Raw genomic sequence first — 23,358 nt, 5'->3', positions numbered from 1 at the left:
CCATGCAATGGGCTAGATAAAGTGGCAGATCAGTCGGTAACAAACGTTTTTTTTGTTTTTTTTAATTTTTATTATTGCGCTCTTTTTTCTCTCTAAGCACCTTAGCGTCTATAAGTATATCATGCACAGTATACATACATTGCTGCTATGCTCAGGCACCTTAGTTTGTCTCTTATCTCAGGTACTTTGTAGATAACTTGTTTTTGGCCTTCTATTGTTCTCTTGTTGATCTCCTTCCCACTTGCCCCTACCCCTCTTCTTCTTCTCTTTCCCCACTCTTCTTTCTACGGAATCTAACGTTGCGATGGGAGTGATGTACAAAAACGAATTTCACCCACTTTTTTACCTTGTAAACCTGTGATGTGACAATAAACCTGATTCTGATTCTAATGCTAGGAGCTGCCAAAATTCTCTGTTTATTCAACTAGATTATGGGCAATGCCAAGATTCTAGTCAAATGCAGCAGAATCTACTATCGCTCCCCGCTACCTCGTTGCAGTCTGGTCACCAAAAAAGGAACTAATCGGAGAGAGCTACAATGGGAGAAGCTCCGCACAAGGCTATGTCCGTCGCCCGGCTAAAGGGGACAAACAAGTCCAATATGTAGACGCCAGTGTCTTTTGTTGAAATTCTGAATTCTTAACTCCCCTGAGCCCCCATCTTTAAAGACGCACTGAAGTGACATTTTCGGTCATTTTATTTTGAAGGTTCAGCCTGAAACATGGGCTCAACGACTCTAAACCAATCAGAAGGTCCCATCCCTTCAGGCTATGGGACGTTCGATCTCAATCACTTCAGCCGTGCGGCACACGGCTAGTGTTTGTTTACAAGTGAGAGAGAGACGGCCAGTGAAGCACGTTTGCTACTACCTGGCTTATTTCTAACCTATAATGTTTTCAGATACATATTTTAGTGTGCAGATGAAGTTTAAAATGAGTAATACACTCATCTTCAATGAGATTCAAAACGGAGTATCTCTGTAATTAAAATCAGCTGTGTTTGAAGAACGTGCAGCTATGGGAATCAAACAGGTGCATGTAATCAAGATTCATTTATTTTCATGAAGGCTGTGTTATGTCATCACGCAGCACGTTTTCGTTTACAGGAAGTAATTAAGATTGGCTTTTTAGGGACTTTAGATGTAAAAATACACAAAAATGTTTTTTTTCTTCTTTTTTTTTGGCATCTATTGGTAGGTATGCCCATATGATGACCACGGATATGCTCAAAAAGTGTGAAAAACATAGTTTTCATTTCACTACACCTTTAAACCAATCCAGATAGTCTGCACGTTACATTTTAAATCAGCCTTAACCCTTAAATTCAATTAATTATTTCAATGTTTTATTTGATGGCCTTCCTGCCCTGGCATTTGGCCTTTGTGCCCTTTTAAAAACGTTTTTCTTTTTAAGTATTTTGTCATATTCTGGTGATTCGTTGTCAAGTTTGATTGTTGGAAGCAGGCCTGCATATAAACAAAGGTTGTGTACCCATTCATACATTTGTAGTTTTCACCTCTCAAACCATTTCTTGTAACCTACAACTGTAGTACCAATAACTACATTAAATCATTTAAATAGCTATTCTTTTTTAATAATAAACACATTTGACTGAGTCAATAGGCTGAAAAACAAAGCCAAGTGACAGCTGTGTAATAAATGAGCGATGCACGTCTTCAACTGGTTGTGGCCCAGTCACCAAAATGACCCGAAATGAGTTTGACACACCTGAACTAGACCAGTATCAAATGCTGTACCACGGCACTGCATCTCTAGACCACATAGTGTATCTATATATATCGTGCAGCCTTTGTGTGTGTACACTATTTGATGAGCGTTTGTTTGTCCCCTTGCATTTTTATCACTATCAGCTGCGGAACGAATGAGTGTGCACTGCAGGCCCGGGAATCGGCCCAAATCTCCATTGTCCAATCAGGCCCTGGAAATTACTGTTGCCGTCCCGAATGCCAAATATTCTGTATTGTTCATGAACAGACTCTGACTAGACCTAGATACATTCCAATAAAGAAGTAGCGTGAGATGAATGTTTTCAGTAATAACACCTGCATGCAATTTCAAAGCTTTTCTTTTTTTTTTTTTAATCTCCCCTCATTTTCCATCCCAGATGTTATACCAGTGAAGAAACATACCTACAGTGACCAGGGTGGGGAAAACGTCTTCACAAGCAAGAGATTCAAAATACACCACAGAGTTCACGGTGGAGAAAAGCCCTACCGCTGTGACCAGTGTGGGACAAAGTTCAGCAAGAGCTGCAGTCTCAAAAAACACCAGAGAATTCACACAGGAGAGAAACCCTACCACTTTGACCAGTGTGGGGAAGGGTTCATCGCAAACAGAAGGCTCAAACTTCACCAGAGAATCCATACAGGACAGAAGCCTTATCATTGTGACCAGTGTGGGAAAACATTCAGCAGAAACGAGCACCTCACAATTCACCAGAGAACGCATACAGGAGAGAAGCCCTACCACTGTGACCAGTGTGGGAAAAGGTTCAGGCAGTGCAGTCATCTCAAACAGCACCAGAGAATTCATACAGGAGAGAAGCCCTACCACTGTCACCAGTGTGGTAAAAGCTTCAGAGATAGTGGTGTGCTGAAACAGCACCAGAAAATCCATACAGGAGAGAAGCCCTACCACTGTGACCAGTGTGGGAAAAGGTTCACCCAGAGTGGTAATTTCAAACTGCACCAGAAAATTCATACAGGAGAGAGGCCCTACCGCTGTGACCAGTGTGGGAGAAGATTCAAAGTGACAGGTGAACTGAAAGATCACCAGAAAATTCATACAGGAGAGAAGTCCTACCACTGTGACCAGTGTGGGAAAATGTTCAGATTACGCCAACATCTCAAAAGGCACGAGATAATGCATACAGGAGAGAAGCCCTACCACTGTGACCAGTGTGGGAAAATGTTCAGCCACAGAACGCATCTCAAAAGTCACCAGAGAATTCATACAGGAGAGAAGCCCTACCACTGTGACCAGTGTGGGAAATGGTTCAGCCATCGTAGTATTCTCAAATGTCACCAGAGAATGCATACAGGTGAGAAGCCCTATCACTGTGACCAGTGTGGGAAAGGGTTCAGGCTGCGTGGCAATTTCAAACTTCACCAGAGAATTCATACAGGAGAGAAACCCTACCACTGCGACCATTGTGAGAAAGGGTTCAGCTCAAACAATGATCTCAAAATTCACCTGAGAATTCATACAGGAGAGAAACCCTACCACTGTGAACAGTGTTGGAAAAGGTTCAGTAATCGCAGCACTCTCAAACTTCACAAGAGAACTCATACAGGAGAGAAGCCCTACCACTGTGACCAGTGTGGGAAAACGTTCAGTCAGAGCAGTAACTTAACAAGTCACCAGAGAATGCACACAGGAGAGAAGCCCTACCACTGTGACCAGTGTGGGAAAACGTTCAGTCAGAGCAGTACTTTCAAACTTCACCAGAGAATTCATACAGGAGAGAAACCTTACCACTGTGACCATTGTGGGAAAGGGTTCAGCTCAAACGATGATCTCAAACGTCACCAGAGAATTCATACAGGAGAGAAACCCTACCACTGTGACCAGTGTGGGAAAAGGTTCAGTGATCGGAGAAGTCTCAAACGTCACAAGATAATTTATACAGGAGAGAAGCCCTGTAATGTGAGCAGTGTAGTAAAGGGTTCAGCATGAGCAGTAATCTCATACTTCACCAGAGAATATTTACAGTGGTTGTACATTAGTCTTGGCTAGAAACCCTAGAAAGTGAAATGCCTCATGTTTTATAACTTGATACATTCACTTTTACTTGTAACAGAGTATTTCTATATCGCAGTATTGATACTTTTACTTAAAAAAAAATTGAGTACCTTTTCCACCACTCACTGTCTGTCTGTCTGTCTGTCTGTCTGTCTGTCTGTCTGTCTGTCTGTCTCGATTTAATGAACTTGCAAAGCAAATGTTGTTGCAAAGCGAATCCCAACAATTACCCTTTTATTGACTGGCGATAAGAAAGTTTAGTTGACAGAGTGGATTCATTTAGGATTACAGATACATTTTAATGACATTACTCTGTTCAGAATATGTGCACGTGATACAGTGTTCACCATGTGTTCACTATTAGACAGGACTCGCTATAGTGTTGCTGTCGTCCTCACAAGAACAGCCTTTCTTTTTCTTCATGAACTTTAAATCATGCCAATAATACGTATAGCCAACTCTAGATTCATGTGTTACTGGTTATAAGTCCTGGTTGGAGTAGTTTTAAGCTTATTTTGTGGTGTAGGGCAAGGTTTCCCAACTCACATTGTGAGCTTGTAGATTGGCTATTTTCACAATTCTTGCCTCTTTCTTATATTATGTGACAATTTGGCCCATTCTTTGACCAGTTGTTGTAGTATCGTTTGTTGATTACTTTTAATGCAGTATTGGTTATTTCTTTTCTTTCTTTCTTTTTTGTTTTTAGGTATTAAAAAGGTCTTAAAAGGCCTTAAATTAGGGTGACCATACGTCCTCTTTTACCCGGACATGTCCTCTTTTTGGGGGCTGTCCGGCCTGTCCGGGGGGGTTTTATAAAATCCTTCAAATGTCCGGGGTTTTGAGAGTTTGGGTGATATCCCCCCCACTTCTGGGACGAAGAAAAAAGAAAAATATAAAACCTCAGACGAGCCGGAGGTTCTTATGGGTGGAAAACAGAACGCTCGTCCTAAAACACACCGCCCCATTTTTTTTGCCAGCGAGTTAAAATGATTGTGATGCTATGCAAACTACTTTAGCTGGGGATCCCAAGGACCCTGCTACTTTGAGAACCAAGGGTGTATAGTATATATATATATATATATATATATATATATATATATATATATATATATATATATATATATATATATAGAGAGAGAGAGAGAGAGAGAGAGAGAGAGAGAGAGAGAGAGAGAGAGAGAGAGAGAGAGAGAGAGAGAGAGAGAGAGAGAGAGAGAGAGAGAGAGAGAGAGAGAGAGAGAGACATTTTAAGGTAAATACAGTAGGAGCTCATGCATCAGGAAAGCAGCTTAAAGGGATAGCTCACCCTCCAAAAAAACTTTTCAAAGGAGACTCTTTGTGTCTAACCTAACCTTATTCCTACAAAAAGCCGGTCATCAAATTGTTGGCTTAGGAATGAGACAACAACTAAAAAATATCCGTGAATTCAAGTCTCCATCGATATATAAAAAAAGTCATTTTGGGGGTGAACCATCCCTTTAACAGTGTGTTATCTAAGTGCTCCACTCTACATACATGACAATGAGAAACACAGAGACAGCGCTGCAATAGAACATGATGAAAGCCTTGTTGATTTTAGTGGCCATGTTGTTCCAGTAGCCCCGCCTCCATGGCTCCTCCCTCCTCTGGAGGAGGACCAATGACACGCTCTTCTCCAGCGCTCTCAGCTGCAGCGGTGGACAAAGAATAACACTAACAGTAAAATACTAAAATATTCAAATGTGCATGAAATTTGTATCTTGTACGATAAAGCAGGGCATTCATTTAACCCATTAAAGGGATATTTCACTTTCAAAAAAACTTTGGGTCATTTTATCGTCTACTCAGGCTTTTGTGAGCGCCCCAAACAGTTTTTAAGTTGCTTGATTCAGTATTTAGATATTCATTAGATATTAATTTTATCAGACACGCCCCCTTCCTATACAAACCCATTGTAACTTCAAACTCCATTTTAACCATGCTAGATTCATCAAAAACACCCGTCCTTGGTTCTGGTGACTCACCCTGCCCTCCTGATACACGAGGGGGCCGTGTTATTTGTATATATATATATATATATATATTATTATTTTTTGTATATATTTTTTTTTCATTTTCCATGTTTACGTTTTCTTTTCATAAATGAATGCCCTACTTGATCATACTACTGTGTCACACAAAAAGTATACAAAAAAACAACAACTAGGAGATCTACAAGTAAAAAATGTGCTGCAATGCAACACATTTTTGAACATGTACAGTAGATCTGCAAGTTTTGCAACGATATGAAATATTTGGTTGATACTGTTATAAAGAAACGGTACAACCGGAAAGCTCGCCCCAAAAATACACTCGCCCCCATTTTTTGGGGCGGACCGCTCGCCTTGGTAGCGACAGTTCCGAGGTCTCCGGACGTGACCCGGGGTGAGCGTGTTTTGAGGCCAGCGTTCTTGTATTAAAATAAACTGGTGCTGCGATTGAACATAGCGTGCTTTGGACTTGTAAGTGTGAGTGAAGAACCTCAATACAGTTCTGACCTCTGCAGCCACCGTCATCGGGTCACATGCTGTGTCTCCACCAATCACATCACAGCGAGCGCCAATCTGTCTTCTTTCATCTACAATGACACATTTAAAACATGCATTAATGCATAACAGTCATTCAGCACACAATCACGGTCTGAGTTTACAGAAAAACACAGAGCCAAATGTCACACTGTCACGAGTTATATGTACTCAAATAAATACTCAAGTATTCAAAAGTAGAAATCACGAAGCACATTTTCTTTTTTGATATCATTGCTGTATTTAAATTTAGATTAGAATAAAGTCGGAAAAAAGGAATCAGACATTTTCATAAATGTTAAAAAAATAGTGAAACTATATCAGATCTGCAAGCTCACAACGTGTTGTGCAGATTGTAGATCAGCTATTTTCCCTATATTTGAAAAGGGCATACAGTATGTGGTTAATTCAAAATATATATTTTGGCCACAACAAGCCATGTCCTCGTAACTCTACCTGTGCTTTCTCCCCAGTTCCACCAGGGGTCAGCAGAGGTTACACTTTGTATCCTCACCAGCTGTTTCTCACTGTATGTACAGTATGAGTGTGTGTTCATCATTGCCTATTACTTCTATAAGGATTGGACCGTGTATTTTAGTTAAAACCTGTCTTCATTTGCACTTCTGCTTCTTGCCTCTTTTTATTTATTGTGAGTGAGTGAGTGAGTGAGTGAGTGAGTGAGCGTGAGTGCGTGCGTGCGTGCGTGCTTGTGTGTGCGATAAATAGTTGATATATTAAAATATGCATATTTAAAAAAGATAAAATAAAGCGTCCTTTTCGATTATTCGATCAATCAAAAAAAGTTATCGATAGGGGAGAACGGGGTAAGATGAACCTCTGGGTAAGTTGAACCACCCCCTGTATCTTTAAAACTATACACATGAGTTGTGACCTTAAAACCAGGACACACCCATCATTTCCACCTGGCTGTGAAGTTGAGAGACACATGGGCAAAGTGATGAGCATATTTCTACACAAAAGTGTTTTTTGCTGGTCAAAGTTAATTTTTTACTTTTCTGGTATAATGTTTTTTATTTTAAAGCAAATGTACCCAGGTTGAAACTTATATATCATGCATGTTGGTGATATTCCAATGTATAAAACCATGTGAATCATTTAGCTAAAGAAAAGCCTGAAGCATAGACAGGTTTCCTGTTAGTAAACATTGAGAGGAATATGACCGCGCAGCTGCGGGGGGAAGCCTATGGGTGCGTTTGGAAATTACGCACCGGAGCACACTCGCCTATTAGTTTGTATTGGCCAGTGCGCTCACTGCCGCTCAGGGCTGTATTTTCGAACGCGCCTTCCACCCCCAGGCATGCGCAGATTGCGCATTCTGCTCTGTGATGACGTCGCTCGGAAACCCGTCTATTAATTTAGCCAGGTTAGGTCAAAATGGTGGCCATGGGGCAAGATGAACCAAATGCCTTGGGGTAAATTTACCTAATGTTAATCACTATTCATATTTTTTTATTATGTCTTTGCTTCTCAAATGATGCTGTATGACCTTTCATTTGGAGGAATACACTCATTTAAGAGTAAGTTTTCAATATTGTATTAACACTTGCAAATATTAAAAGGTTCTGAATAACAAACATTATTTAATTGGTTTTATATTGTTTAAATACCATTAAGACAATAAAAAAGGCTATTTGCAAAAGGGAAATGTGTTATTAAATTATTGTTGATACGTGAATACATTATTTGTTCAAGTTCAAAACTTCAAAATGCAAAATAACATATGGGTAGATTTACCCCTTGACTAGGATCAACTTACCCCTTACCTGGGGCAAGTTGAACCACATTACCACTTTTTTTTTTAGAACCCATATTTTTACAACCATTTGTCATAGATGCACACTCATGATTTCAATTGATAGAAACCATCTTGAAGTTTTAGTAGATGTTTAGATTCTACTTCCATCTAATTTTTCCTTGCCTAGAGGTCAACATAAGTAAAAAGTGGTTCATCTTACCCCGTTCTCCCCTACAATAATTGCTAAGAAAATAATGGATAGCCCTATTATCTCTTAGATGTTTTTGAGTGGGTGTGCTTTGGTCAGATCTCAGGTGCTCAGCAGCCAGACCACAGAGTCATTTGAAAACAACAACACAAACACAAAGTAGTATCAATCCTGAATGTGATGGGCAGCCCGAGAAAGCACTTGGAACTGTAGGAGTTGAGGCATAACATTTAGTTTGACTCGGTTCCACAGATAAATATTGTGAAAATAGCCGATCTACAAGCTCACAACGCCTCACAGCGTGAGGCGTTGTGAGCTTGTAGATCTGCTATTTTCACAATTGTTGCCTCTTTCTTATATTATTTGACAATTTGGCCAGTGTTTGACCAGTTTGTTCATGACTTCTGATGCAGTAGCCTAATGGTCTTTCTTCATTTCATTTGATTTCTTTTTTCTTTTTTTAGGCATTAAAAAGGTTTAAACAGTCCTTATTGTCACTTCACCCCCCCCCCCCCCCCCCCCACAGGTTGAGAACCACTGATCTATGAGACTGCAAGCACCAGCAAGCATGTCATTTATTTTATTTATTTATTTGTATTTTATTGGTCTAAGTTCTTTCAGATATCTTCCCCTACCTCCATTGCAGTTATGGACTTTGACATTGTCTTGTTTGTCCTGACAGTCCACCTTCAGGATGTGGTCTCTGTCTGTCTCTGTGTGCTGGGCCTGGGGGACAGTGTCTGTCTCTGTGTGCTGGGGGACAGTGTCCATCTCCATCAGATAGGTGACCACAACCGTCTCCAACAGGCTCAGCAACATCAGACCAAAGATCACGATGCAGTAGGTGGCTGTGAAGAGGGGAAACAAAAACATTTCAATCACTTTAGGCCCCTTGAACATCATTTTATATCAGTGGGTTTCAATCATTTTCACCTCAAGAACCCCTAAATGATTAACTATTGACGCGTGGCCTTCACAGAGGGCTTACTCTGCTACATAAAATATGTGTGGGTCTAGAGTGTTTTACCAATAAGTGGAGATCCAGACATGGAGGGCAGCATGTCATGTAAGATGAGCAGCAGGACAGAGATGGCCAGCAGCACCGTCACCTACAGTAGAAGTAGGGATTCACGTTATCACAAATCGACAGTCGATTCACCTTATCGATCGATCATCAATTAATTGATTAAGCGGTGGTTTTCCTGAGAACCTGAAGTACAAACTGCACAGTAGCACCCGAGACAGAGAATGCTGAATTTTCTTTTGTCCTGAAAATACTGGTGCTTAAATTAACCAAACAACACAATTGCCCCTGTGAACTAATGATACCGTTCTCTATTAATGGTTAACCTCTCTACCTTGAAGCCCAGCTTCTCTCCACGCTGCTCTGCGATGAGAAAGGAGGACAGGTCCAGAACCAGGAAGAACAGGATGGGAACCAGGAAGTTGATGACACAGAGGAGCGGGATCCTCTTCATGGTGATCTATGGGTAGAAACTGGTTATCAGTTCAGACCCCAAAAAATAAGTGATATTTCCTTGTTAAAATATGTGTTAAATAGCTTATTTTTTATTCATTTTTGCACCGCAGTGCGATGCGTTTCGTTGTGAGAATCGCTCACACAATCGGATTAATTCTTCCACCACTGGCCACGATAAATACAAAAACCTGCTCGCCCCGGGTCAACAGGTATTCCTAAACGTATATAAAACTATGCCTAAACCTACAGTAACCTTATTCCTCAATAAAACTATAGCTTAGCCTTAACCTACAGTAACCTTGTTCCTAAAAGTAACCTCAATACATCTATGGTTTAACCTAACCTTATTCCTAAACATAACCTCAGTAAAACTATGTCTAAACCTAACCTTATTCCTAACCTTAACCTCAGTAAAACTATGCCTAAACCCGAACTATAATTCCTAACATTAACCTCAGTAAAAACAAATACAAGAATACAAGAACTATTGGGGGGCGAGCGGTAGGCGAGCATTCCGGTTACCCCCATCATGATACATACAGTGTACGTGACGCGACTCCAGTCTCCTTTCAATGATGAGTTTAAGGTCAGGCTGTCATTGGTCACCAGCATCTCCAGGAACTCCCACTCTCCCTGGGTCTGCATGACGCCTCGAGTGTTCTGTGTGACCTGGGACGAGTCCGACATCGGGGTGAGCAGCACTTCATTGACTGAGGAGGAAGACAACGTTCGTTTACGACGACGGTTCTCAAAGTGGGGTCCAGGGACCCCCAGGGGTCGCAAAATGAGTTAATATAGTATCAAAATCAGTTCAACCTCTTTAACCCTACATGCATTGGCTATTTGAAAATAGCTGATCTACATAAGCTCACAAGGCGTACATTTGTGAAACATTTTAACAACACATGTCGTGTATAATGAGGGTCCCCGGCACAACATGTTTTCAGATGGGGGGTCCGTGGCCAAACACATTTTAATTTGGGGGTTCTTGACGTGAAAAGGTTTGAGAACAACTTGAAAAGACATATGTTTTATAATAAAATAATTTATATCTGAAAAGTCTCAAATAATTGCAGTGGAGTAAAAGTACAATATTTGGATCCGAGATGTAGTGGAGTAGAAGTGAAAGTACTGGAAAATTGGAAATACTCAGGTAAAGTACAAATACTGTATTTAAGTAAATGTACTTAGTTACTTCACAACATGGTCCTTTTCTCACCGTGGTAAACGGCAGAGCTGAAGGTGAGGTTGCAGCTCTGCGTGTCGAAGGGGAACTTGTAGACGTCCAGTTTGCAGGTGCAGGTCACCCTCGCCGCCTCCTCGATGACCACCCGCCCGTCGTGCATCACATACAGGTACGGAGTCTGACAGGACGCCTCCTTCACTGTCCTGAGAGAATGCACACGCACACACACATTTTTCAAAATGTTCAAACATAGCAGATGTATAAGCTCGCAGCGCAGGATGAAGTGACGCATGTGAGCTTGTATATCTGCTATTTTTGAGAACCACTATTCTAAAGTAATGTTCTAAATCCTCAAAGTTTTCTGAAAAACATACTGTGTGTTGCTACAGTATGTATATGTATAGCAAAAATCTAAAGTTTTAATGGGTTAACACAACCAGGGCCGCATTAACCGCGGAACTTAGTGGAACTGGTGTTCCACGGCCCGCAGCCTGCAGGGCCCTGTGAGAATTGTGTATTTCATTTTTGTGTATTTAAAGAAAAAATGTTGATTTATATTGGTAAATAGAACCGAATTAGACCCGAAAATTTCGCGCGCGTGCGCAGGTTGTGCGCATGCACGCGCGCGCGTGCATGTGTGTGAAATTACGCGACTGGGGGGGCCTTTGATTTTGTGGTGTTCCACGGCCCTGAGGGGTCTTAATGCGGCCCTGAACACAACAGTAGCACAGCAGACATGGCAAATTGTTTGCTACGCTGTGCTTGCTTGGGTGCGTGGGTGGGTGCGTGCGTGTATAAATGCCTTTGGGTCTACAGTATATGCTTCAACCAGCACTCACGTTTCATATATGAAGAGATCTGGCTTCCAGAGCATGTCTTTAGGAACAGTGATCCGGTTGATTCCACAGAACTCAGACGGGTCCCAGCTGATGTGTTCATTGTTCCACGACTACAGAACAATGTCAGTGGAGAGATAACAAATACAATTAGAGTACAGAACTTTATATAACTCTATAATAAACTCCTCAAAAACTTTGGTTGATTATTTCTCCACTTCAATAATACCAATTGGTATTGTATTTTATATATTTTTTATCGTTAATTAGTCACCTTTACAACGAGGTATATCTTGTAAGTATCGTGCAATTGTGGAATGAGCAACACAAACATGTGCCTAAATCCCCCAATATGCTTCCGTTGGTAATTGCTCTAGTTTTGAGCGACCTGCCAGCACACTCCTGCCAGTCACGGGTGTGTGACTGGCACCTGAGCATGGGTAACCCCTGCAACTTTGTTGAGTTTGTGTATGCTCCGAGCAGCAACACTGGCCCCATGGAAAGATGCCAGGTTTGTGCAATAGGGCAGTAAGTGGAAGCTGGTTTTCTGTTACGCAGAGTGGCAGCATTATTTGGTGTCAAGTTCCGTGAGACTCGTGAAGTCAAAGACAGACCGCAAAGTGGCCGTTCCAGGAAGACAACACCCCAAGAAGACTGGTTTCTCACCCTTCCTTCACTAAGGTTTTACAGGCAAGATTTTTACAACGGTACCACTGACAGACAGATTTCAAAGTTGCAGGACCCATGCTCAGGTGCCAGTCACAAACCTGAACAAGAGTGATTTCCAATAGAAGCATATATTGTTTTAAATGCATTAACATAGAGTGGAAGAGAATCAGCCTCCGTGCGCTTATGCTTGCGCGCCTGGTGGGTTTCAAGAGTTAGTGAAGCCATCGTGACTCATCATAAGAACTCACCGTAGCGATCCAGATCAAAGGAACAAATGTCTGGGATTTCTCATTCTGTGGATAAAACATATGACAATGTTTACATCCACTCAACAGCTACAATTGGCACAGAAGTGGAACAAGACAGAATAAACATTGAAGCTTTGATTTCAAACAAAAAAAAACACCAGAAATGTTTAAGTGTTGGCACAGAGCTATAGACAAGTGGCTAAAAGAGCATTTAGGTTACAGTCCTTTAACCACATGAACCCTATAGCATCCCTATTCTGGGAATTTCATAATATAAATAGGCAAAAAATTAGGCAAAATTCGGCAAAAATAGCAGATCTACAAGCTATTTTGTAGATCTGCTATTCATAGGGCAATGTTAGAAGGGTGGCATTTGTTCCTCAACGTAGTGTGAATGTGTGTACAAAGTTTCACCACAATCGGACGCTGCGTTCATGATTTGCGGCATTTTGTTAAAAACTGAGCACTCCTAAAAACTTTGGGAGCCAATCTTAGCCAATCAGGATGGAATATGAAAAATCTGAAAGACCTGTTTTGTTTAATGACTTTAGAGATACTGTGTACCGATTTGCGTGATGTTTGGACAAAATCTGTAGGAGTACTTTCAAAAAATGTGTTTTGCAAAAAGCGGCCTCCTGGTGGCGCTATAACAGTCACAAGATTACGGAGATTAGCTGTTCACAGACGGACGGGGCGACGGACACACACATGCGCGGACGGACGGACGGACAGGGTGCAAAACATAGTCTCAGCCATGCCTTTCTGCCTGGCGGAGACAATAATTGCAAAAGTAGCAGATCTACAAGCTCAAACGTGTCGCTTCGTGGCGTGTTTCGAGCTTGCGGATCTGTTACTTTTGATACCTTTGTGTGGCGCTGTAAAGTAGGGCGTTAATTTATGAGAAAAAAAAACACAACAAGTTAAAATATGGAGATAAGAGAGGTTTCTGCCACAGCAGCAACAATATACTGTAGGGTGTAAGTGTTTTTTACCACACATGTGGTCACTGTGATATTTACCACACTGAGGATAGCATAGAGGAACACGTCCAGGTGAACATCGGTGAGATGTGTGTGATCCAGAATGGGCCGGGTCAGCGTGAACCGTCCACTACCGGCGGTCAGGTTCAGGTGATCCAAGATATCCTGGTAGGTACACACCTTCTGAGAGGAGGACGTCCCATCTATATAGGACACAAACGACAATGTAAGCAAATCCCACAGAATGTCCCCACCCAAACTCACAGCTAACCTACAACATAGGTAAGATAAGTTCAAATGCCACCGAAGTGGAAACAGCGGCACTCCAAAATGAAGGATGCGAGACAGGCTCAGATGCACATTCTATCTAATGAGAACACTAACACGTTTTGGCCTCAGCCTTCCTCAGAGCACGTTAAAACACCTTTTTAACCTGCTCTGAGGTATAAGGCTGAGGCCCGAAACGTGTACGCTCAATACAATGACAATCCCAAACAATGCACATAGCAAACAGTGACCCACGTGAGTTCATTTAACCATATTCAACCAATGAGCTCACCATTAGATGTCAGTCAGTCATGACAGCCAGTGTGTGTGTGTGTGTGTGTGTGTGTGTGTGTGTGTGTGTGTGTGTGTGTGTGTGTGTGTGTGTGTGTGTGTGTGTGTGTGTGTGTGTGTGTGTGTGTGTGTGTGTGTGTGTGTGTGCGTGCGTGCGTGCGTGCGTGCGTGCGTGCGTGCGTGCGTGCGTGCGTGCGTGCGTGCGTGCGTGCGTGCGTGCGTGCGTGCGTGCGTGCGTGCGTGCGTGCGTGCGTGCGCGCGCAAACATTTGATCAGGAGCCATAATATGTTGGCATAAGGAGGACTGGACCATTATGGTCATTATGGTCATACAAAACATATGGATATGTTTTGTATTTGTTGATGACATGTATGAGCCTACTGTGTTATGCTTTGTTGATTCATTGTACACAGGACCACTTAATGTCCGACTGTACCATGTGCTGTTTACATTTCTGGCTAATAAAGTGTTCAATCAATCAAAAAAAAGAAGGGAATGGTCAAATCTCTTGTTCCGCTCATCTCTCCGAACAACCTGTGCTGTGTGTCTGTAATGGTCATGGTAAACATAGAGAGAGAGAGAGTTAGAGAGAGCAGGTGCTTAAAGGGATAGTTCACCACCAAAATTACTTTTTTTCTATCGATTAGTCACCCCATGGAGACTTGAATTCATGGATTTATTTTTTCTCGCATTCCTAAGCCAATAATTTGATGAGCGGCAGCGGTTCCAGTAGGAGACACAAAGGAGACTCTCCCGGTCCGCTGGTCATCAAATTATTGGCTTAGGAATGCGACAAAAACTTAAAAATATCCATTAATTCAAGTCTCCATGGTGTGGCAGGTTATCTTATTTAGTTATTTTATTGTTAATTGGGAGAAAGGTTTGTGAACCGCTGATCTAAATCAATGGTTTCCAAACTTTTTACCCTGAAACCCAAACCATACGTTTGTGGTCTCCCTAGGACCCACATTTACAAAAAAATATGCATGTGTATGAATTCATTAATATGCTAGCTGAATATAGCTGATATATATATAGCTATATCCTTATAATAATTATCTCACACACACACACACACACACACACACACACACACACACACACACACACACACACACACACACACACACACACACACACACACACACACACACACACACACACACACACACACACAGTCGCTGTCGGGCGCAAACCTCCTATCTCTGTTTGTTTTACGTCATAATTTTAATCAATGATGGACATAACAACTATCTCCACTTTGTCATAAAAAACCTCATAACTGCATAAAGTGAGGATAATATAAAGACACATACAAGTATCTGATAATGTATAACGTCACCATACCAACTTATTGTGTATAAGTATTGCGTTGTTTTAAAAAAAACATAATTTACTTGTTTTTTTGTTATTTTTTTCCTGAAAAGTTTATATTTTGGACATTGGTTTCTGCCAGACAGCAGATTATGGTTAAAACAGCAGAGATTATGGTTAAAACAGCAGAGATATGGTTAAAACAGCAGAGATATGGTTAAAACAATAACGTAACTTACCCGTGATGAAGAGCAGGAGGAGGAAGCCAAGCAGACGCATCATCTCATCAAGCATGTGTGGTAGACTATGGGAACAGAGCTGCAGCGGAGAGCCTCTGGGCGTGCGCGTGTGTGTGCGTGCGTGCGCGAGTGTGTGTGTGTTATTAACCCATTGAGACCTGAAGCCGATTCTACATGTCTCCTAAATCCTAACAGTTTTCTGAAAAACCTATGTTTCTATATCAGTGGTGCTCCATCTTTTTCATGTCAAGGACCCCCAAAATTATATGTATTTGGCCGTGGACCCCCATCAAATTTTGTTTTTCCAGGGACCGCCAGAAGCAAAGATTTGAGTTAAAAAGTGTAAAATAATGCTTTTCAGCTCAAATCTAAAAATGCCACATTCTAAGTTTTAATGGGTTAATGAAAGATCCCTCCCACAAACCTCTTCCAAGCCGTGGTTATTCACCACGGCTTGGAGGGACAGTGCGTGGTGGAAGAAGTACTCTGATTTTTCTTTTCTTTTTTTTTAGTAGCACCACAATGTAGAAATGACAATAAATGTTCTGCATTGAAAGTATTGGCATCAAAATGTACTTAAAAGTAGGCCTACCAAACGCGTCACATCGCGATGCATTGTGAGCTTGTAGATCTGCTATATTCAAACATGTTAGTACTTTTACTTTTGGTACTTTAAATATATTTTGACGTCAACACTTTTGTACTTTTACTCAAATAAATGTTTTAACACAGGCCTTTTAATTGTAACAGAGTACTTGTACATTATGGTATTGATACTTTTACTTAAGAAAGTGTCAGTAGGCCTACTTTTTCCACCACTGAGCGAGAGAGAGAGTGTGTGTGAGACTGTATGTGTGTGTGTGTGTGTGTGTGTGTGTGTGTGTGTGTGTGTGTGTGTGTGTGTGTGTGTGTGTGTGTGTGTGTGTGTGTGTGTGTGTGTGTGTGTGTGTGTGTGTGTGTGTGTGTGTGTGTGTGTGTGTGGGCGTGTATGCATGTGTGCTGCGTGCGTGCTTACATGCGTGTTTGGGTTTGTGTATATGATGAGTCTTATACCCAGTTCAAGTTACTTTGGAAGGACACATTTTGCAAATGATACGTCTCATTTCGTAAAAAGTTGTGTAAAATACAAGTTCTGGGAATTCATTTGATTTGTGGGGAAGCTTGATCAAGTTAAAAGATGCATTTGATGCGTTGACTCCATTTAAAACCCACTCAGCTATCAGGTTACACTACGTCTATGGACAAACATCCATCAAAGTAGTGTTAGTATTATGCAGTGGAAATGGAGCTACAGTATATAGCGCCGGCATGGCACTTTAATGGCTTAAGTTGTGTCTTACAGATAAGACTTACTGAGTTGGTATGGCTGAGTCTGGGGTCTACCATCTCTAGACCAGTGGTTCCCAACTATGTTTCCTTGGAGCCCCACTTATATCTGAATAAAGAGCTGAGACCACCGGGTGGTAGTTCCACCGCCTCTCTTCCCGGTATAGCTGCTTAAGGGAAGGGCCGCCAGGTAGCGTTGGCTGTGGGTAAACTCCATCGGTGAGCAGCACCTTCTTGTACGCAAGCTTGCGATCGCAATGAAGCACACAGTCCCCAGAAGTTGCGAATGCATCTTAAATCTGGACCTACTACATTAACGGTGGTAGTTACAACGGGGCAGTTTAACGTCATGCCCAGGACGGACACACACACACACACACACTGTCGCTGTAGGGCGCAAATCTCTGAGTATCACTTGCTGAACAACAGGAGGCTGTGAAGAACAGTATGTTTGGTGTGTGTGTGTGAGTGTGTGAGTGAGTGAGTGAGTGAGTGAGTGAGTGAGTGAGTGAGTGAGTGAGTGAGTGAGTGAGTGAGTGAGTGAGTGAGTGAGTGAGTGAGTGAGTGAGTGAGTGAGTGAGTGAGTGAGTGAGTGAGTGAGTGAGTGAGTGAGTGAGTGAGTGAGTGAGTGAGTGAGTGTGTGTGTGTGTGTGTGTGTGTGTGTGTGTGTGTGTGTGTGTGTGTGTTGCGCGCTTGAACGAGGAAAGCAGAGGAAGAGCGAGGAGAGACAAGTGTCCTTGTGTCAGATATCTCCGCCTTCATCACCAGCGATCAATAGTAAGTCTCCAATTTACTGTCACAACACAATGGATTAGCACACTACACATGCACGCACGCACGCACACTGAGGTTTGGATTACTACACTTGTGAGGACATAAACATTTTAGTAAGCCGATTTTATGGATTTACCGTGAGCCTAAATGTAGAATATTTTTATGATGAAGTAGGACATTAATTTACGGGCGACATTTGCTTTAAATATGGAGATATGAGGTTTCTGCCCGACAGTAACAATATAATATTGTATCAGACTATTGTGTAAAAACTTTAGTTTGGGACCCCTAAAGGGGTCCTCAGACTTGCTACACTTGTTCCTTCCACACGCTACGTCCTACCGGGGAAACTCAGGCATATTAACTCAGGTATATTTCTAATGTAATGTAATGTAATTTAATTCAAAATGCTTTATTGGCATGGTAAAATACGTTTTCCATTGCCAAAGCATACATACCGTATAATGTAAAACAAGTCACAACATCACATGCACAGATACAACAAAGTGAAGAACATACATCCTAACAATAAGTGAATAACAAGCAATATACAGTAATAATAATGAAAACAAGTGAACAAACAATGAGACAATGATAATATGCAGCAGATGTGCTTATTGCTTGGCTACTCTGTCCACTTCTCTCTTTATGTCTCTCTCTCTCTCCCTCCATTCACTCTCTGAGTTAAATTAACACCCAGGTTTTTACTGTGTACAGTATGTCTGATGTCTATTAGTATAGAGAGTAGGCCACCAGGGGGCGCCAGGAGGCAATTGGAAAGGAATTATTTATATTTATCATATAACGTTTCAATTCAGAGACCTCTCTCACGAGTGGATGCAAGATAAAGCAGTGGTAAAAACCTATGATTACACAGGCTACACATTATAAGTGGGTGTTCAGATTTCAGCAAATATTAGCTTATTACATTATACTCACTGTCAGGGCGTCACGGAGGCTGAACAAACAATAAAACATTCTTCCTCTCCTGTGTCTCTCCCGCCTGTCTAAATAAAACAACATTTAAATATAAATGAAAAAATAAATGCATGAAAAAGATCCTCTATAAGTACATTATTGTTCTCACTTATTATAGCTTGTAGATATATGCTACTTCCACCATTGTTTGATATGTTTAAAAACGTATGAACATGTTTAAACACATAGATGAATGGAAACCAACCATTATGCTAAATGATTGGTTTTATGCCGATAACCCACACATGGGCAACATACGGCCCGTGGGCCGGACCCAGCCCCATCTCAATCCATTATAAATGTTTATAATTTAACAGTGAAACAGTCTGCCATGGATCCATATTTATAGCGTAATGCAATTGGCCCCATTTTGTGCGGCGTCTCATGCCTTATGACTAATCGTATTAGGCATTTTTTATTATTTTGAAAATCATTTTAAAATAGTGAAAATAGACGATCTACAGCGATGCGTTGTGAGCTTGTAAATCGGCTATTTTCAGATGCGCAAATCGCTGATGGTTTGTGTGAAGTTAGATATTTGTGTGATGTCAGACGAGACATCTGGCCAGCTTATATAAGTCATTGAAGCTGCATTTAGACGGTGTCATTATCTGAGCACCAACTGTATCATTATCTGAGCACCAACTGTATAGTTAGCCACAGCCAGAAGACCAGAGAAACAGCAGAAGCAGTTTTGACAACAAGATAATCAACAACATAGTCTCAAAGATGCTCCAAGAGATTGGATCACAGCTCATGGAGGTCTATGGGCACGCAGTGGCAGGAATCGACCCACGGATAAAGTCCTACCCACTGATGGACAACCCTGTTCCAATGACCGCAATATTGCTGAGCTACCTGTTCTTTGTCCTGGACCTCGGGCCTCGCCTCATGGCAAACCGCAAGCCCTTCCAACTCAAGGGATCCATGATAGTTTACAATTTCTCCCAGGTGGCATTGTCATCGTTCATTGTGTACGAGTTCCTCATGTCCGGCTGGCTTACGACATACACGTGGAGGTGTGATGCCGTCGACACCTCCGGCAGTCCAGAAGCGCTGCGAATGGTCCGGGTGGCTTGGCTCTTCTGGTTCTCCAAAATCGTCGAGCTCACGGATACGCTCTTCTTCGTGCTGAGGAAGAAACCACAGCAGACCACCTTCCTGCACGTCTTCCATCACTCCTTCGTGCCCTGGACCTGGTGGTGGGGGGTGGGCTACTCTCCCGGTGGCATGGGGTCTTTCCACGCCATGGTCAACTCCCTCGTCCACGTCGTCATGTACTTCTACTACGGCCTCTCGGCCGCGGGACCGCGCTTCCAGAGGTTCCTCTGGTGGAAGAAGTACCTGACCGGCCTCCAGATGGTCCAGTTCGTGCTGATATCTCTTCACGTCACCCAGTACTACTTCATGGAGAGCTGCGACTACCAGTTCCCCGTCATCATCCACCTCATCTGGGTGTACGGCACCTTCTTCTTCGTGCTCTTCTCCAACTTCTGGGTCCAGGCGTACATGAAGGGCGAGCGGCTGCCCAAGCAGGACGCTAAGGCCGCCCCGGACGGCCGCGCTGCGGTGCACACCGATGACGATGACGTTACCAGCAGCGGCTCTTCTCGACAGGATAACTGTAGCTCCTGGCGCTCATGGAGCAAAAAGAAGGACTAGGAAATGTGCAGCGCTGGTTCTCAATGCAGGTGCCCAATGGTCCAACCTTTAGGGTCCAAAAGGACCCTAAAGGTGCGTTCCCGCCGAAAGATTAAATATTTGTTTGAGCATTGCGATTTACATACAAAGTCAATGCAAAGACCCAACTTGGCGCGGCGTTGCATCGCGTTGTGCGAACGATGCGTCTTGTGAGCTTGTAGATCGGCTATTTCTTTTAGGTGTTGACGGGAAAAGTGGTCAAAGTACAGTTGTAACTCAAGTCCAGTTCGCTAAGACTACAGGGGTTTAAGTGGTTAAATTGCCATTATTACCACAACCATCCCTGAAGGGAGAGGTACATCATACAAAATGAAAAATAAAAACCTCATAAAAGATATTAAACTAATAAGATATTATTCTGGGCCTGAACCTAACCCTAACCTCACAAAATGTGCCTCAACCTAACCTTAATCCTATAGCCTAAAAAAAAAAACTATGCGGAGAGAGAGAGAAAAAGAAAAGTGGAACCAGTGGTGGGATTCAAACACAGGAGGTTGACATTTTTGTACCAAGTATTGCTACCAGGTAAGCCGCTGAGGGGACTGTCCACCCTCTTGTTTCGAGTAGTATTTGAAGCTCCAATGCGTGCCTTTTAGCTTTTTGTAGTCCTATTGTGACGCATTAGGGGAGTGAAAATGACAGAGTGGCAATAATTGATGCCTATTTGTGAGAATGTGTTGAATGAGCACACTGCCCATGTGGTGAAGAAGCCACAAGTAGGTAGGTAGGTAGGTACTTTATTCATCCCCGAGGGGAAATTAAGATGCAACTCTCATAGAGACATAGGGCTGCAACTATCGATTATCGTCTAAGAGATTATTCTATTGATTACTTTCTTCATTCATAAAATAATCGAGAAGCACATTTTGGATAGTTTTTTTTATATACTAATGAATCAACATAAACAAATCAATGTTTTTTTTTTAATATATATATAGTTGACTGCTTAAGCTATTATGCAATGCTTCGTCGTACAACAGTGTCAAACGAAACTTGCAAAAGTTGCCGATATACAAGCTCACAACGGGTCACATTGCGACGCGTTGTGAGCTTGTAGATATATTTTCTATTTTAAAAACATTTGGGAAGAAAAAAGCAAAATGACAAAATTGTACCCCAAAAATAAATAATTGATACATTTTTATAATCAATTAAATCAATTCGTTTGATTAACTGTTGCACCGCTAGGCAAAAAGCACCTCTGTACAGAAAGCAGGCACCACCGTGCATAAGCGTATCCAGCACTGGGCAACACAGGCAGCTGCCCACCCAATTGAGCCCTTGCCCCGCTGCTGAAAGACAAACTGAAAAATAACAAGAAAATGTGCTCCTCGGAGCACAGGTCTCCGCCAGTACTGTTCCTGATTAATCCTGTCTTACCTATTTATAATACATATTGTCACGTGTCACTTGACCAATGTTAGCTTGGCTGATGGAAGCTCACTTCAAAAAATATAAATGATTTTTTGAAGTGACACCTATTTATAGGATTTTATTTCGCCATGCGTCTCGCTAGCCAATCAAAAGCATTGGTGATAACATATTGTCACGTGTCACGTGAAGCTTGACCAATGTTAGCTTGGCTGAGACGGACGGACACACGGAAGGACAAGAACGAAAACATACTCTCCACCTATGGCGGAGACAATGATAGACTAATAACCCGACGTCTCTGCATAACGATAGATGGACGGGCACTCGGCCAGCAAGTCACCTTCCCCCAAAAACACCTCCAAATATGTCCACTTTTAGGAGCATCACAAACTGAATGTAAATTTCAATTTAAAGGTGTGGTGATTAATCGCTCTTTGCTTAACCGAAGATGACTGGGGTAGGCAATTCACGCCCCCAACAACACCTCAGTAGGCTACACAAACAAAATGAGTCACCAAAGCATTTGAGAGATATTGAACTACTATTACATTACAGATATCTACAAGTCCAAGCCTCATTGTCCCCCCCAACTAATCATATTTGAACCCTAACAAGCACTTAGAATTGTAGGAGTTGAGGCATTACATTTAGTTTGACTGGGTTCCACAGATAAATATTGTGAAAATAGCCGATCTACAAGCACTGCGAGGCGTTGTGAGCTTGTAGATTATTTTGACAATTTGGCCAATGTTTAGCCAGTTTGTAGTATAGTTTGTTGATTAGTTTTGATGCAGTAATGGTCTTTTTTCCTTTCTTTTCTTTCTTTCTGTATGTCTTTATTTTAGTTTTTTTAGGTATTAAAACGGTCCTTAAATTTTCACTTCACTGTCATCCCCCCACCAGCCAACCCAAACAAAGAATATTGTGGGCTCCCCCCACATGATTTTTAGTGATTTGCGACATGATGATGAGATGTGAGGTGTGTGTGTGTGTGTGTGTGTGTGTGTGTGTGTGTGTGTGTGTGTGTGTGTGTGTGTGTGTGTGTGTGTGTGTGTGTGTGTGTGTGTGTGTGTGTGTGTGTGTGTGTGTGTGTGTGTGTGTGTGTGTGTGTGTGTGTGTGTGTGTGTGTGTGTGTGTGTGTGTGTGTGTGTGTGTAGGTCTGCAGGACAAGTACAACAGGATGTTTAAAGATGTAACATCTCCAGGGACATTCCTGACCAGGAAAACAGGAAGACATTCTGTCTGCCATGCAGTACCACCCTGTGAAGGAATGTTGAGTGACACTGTTAGGCTACTACTGAGAAAACAACATTATGATTATAACAATATAATACTACTACTACTACTACTTTTATGGAAATAACAAAACGATGGAGCTAGCACAAAAACTAATTTCACCCACTGTTTTACACCTGTAAACCTACAC

At 42.0% G+C, this 23,358-nt stretch overlaps 3 protein-coding genes across 4 annotated transcripts in view; 2 read left to right on the top strand and 1 right to left on the bottom strand.

Moving 5' to 3' along the window:
• The window catches only part of LOC311060807 (uncharacterized protein), a 9,602-nt gene extending 5,734 nt beyond the window's left edge, over nt 1–3,868 (top strand). For both annotated transcript variants that reach the window (XM_084079147.1, XM_084079146.1), the window contains exon 4: nt 2,125–3,868. In XM_084079147.1, the coding sequence (XP_083935273.1) occupies nt 2,125–3,695 (1,571 nt within the window). In that variant the 3' untranslated portion in view covers nt 3,696–3,868. The remainder of the gene's footprint in view (nt 1–2,124) is intronic.
• Nucleotides 3,869–5,200: 1,332 nt separating this feature from the next.
• Nucleotides 5,201–15,865, bottom strand: LOC311060741 (5-hydroxytryptamine receptor 3C-like). Its single transcript, XM_084079049.1, has 11 exons — nt 15,780–15,865; nt 13,707–13,870; nt 12,688–12,732; nt 11,774–11,883; nt 10,968–11,137; nt 10,289–10,458; nt 9,627–9,752; nt 9,296–9,377; nt 8,904–9,116; nt 6,278–6,357; nt 5,201–5,428 (listed from the first exon to the last, which is right to left on the bottom strand). Exons 1-11 carry the CDS (start codon nt 15,832–15,834, stop codon nt 5,255–5,257), a joined length of 1,389 nt encoding a protein of 462 aa, XP_083935175.1. The 5' UTR covers nt 15,835–15,865; the 3' UTR covers nt 5,201–5,254.
• Nucleotides 15,866–19,632: 3,767 nt separating this feature from the next.
• LOC311060272 (very long chain fatty acid elongase 1-like) lies at nt 19,633–20,519 on the top strand (the record flags this gene model as incomplete). Its single annotated transcript, XM_084078408.1, has 1 exon — nt 19,633–20,519. Exon 1 carries the CDS (start codon nt 19,674–19,676, stop codon nt 20,517–20,519), a length of 846 nt encoding a protein of 281 aa, XP_083934534.1. The 5' UTR covers nt 19,633–19,673.
• Between the last annotated feature and the right edge of the window lie 2,839 nt (nt 20,520–23,358).

This window comes from Gymnoscopelus microlampas (genome assembly GCF_963454915.1).
Source record: "Gymnoscopelus microlampas genome assembly, chromosome: 14".
In the NCBI taxonomy this organism is placed as follows: Eukaryota; Metazoa; Chordata; class Actinopteri; order Myctophiformes; family Myctophidae; genus Gymnoscopelus; species Gymnoscopelus microlampas.
The sequence above is the reverse complement of the archived record's forward strand: the minus strand, read 5'-3'. Positions and strand labels throughout refer to the sequence as shown.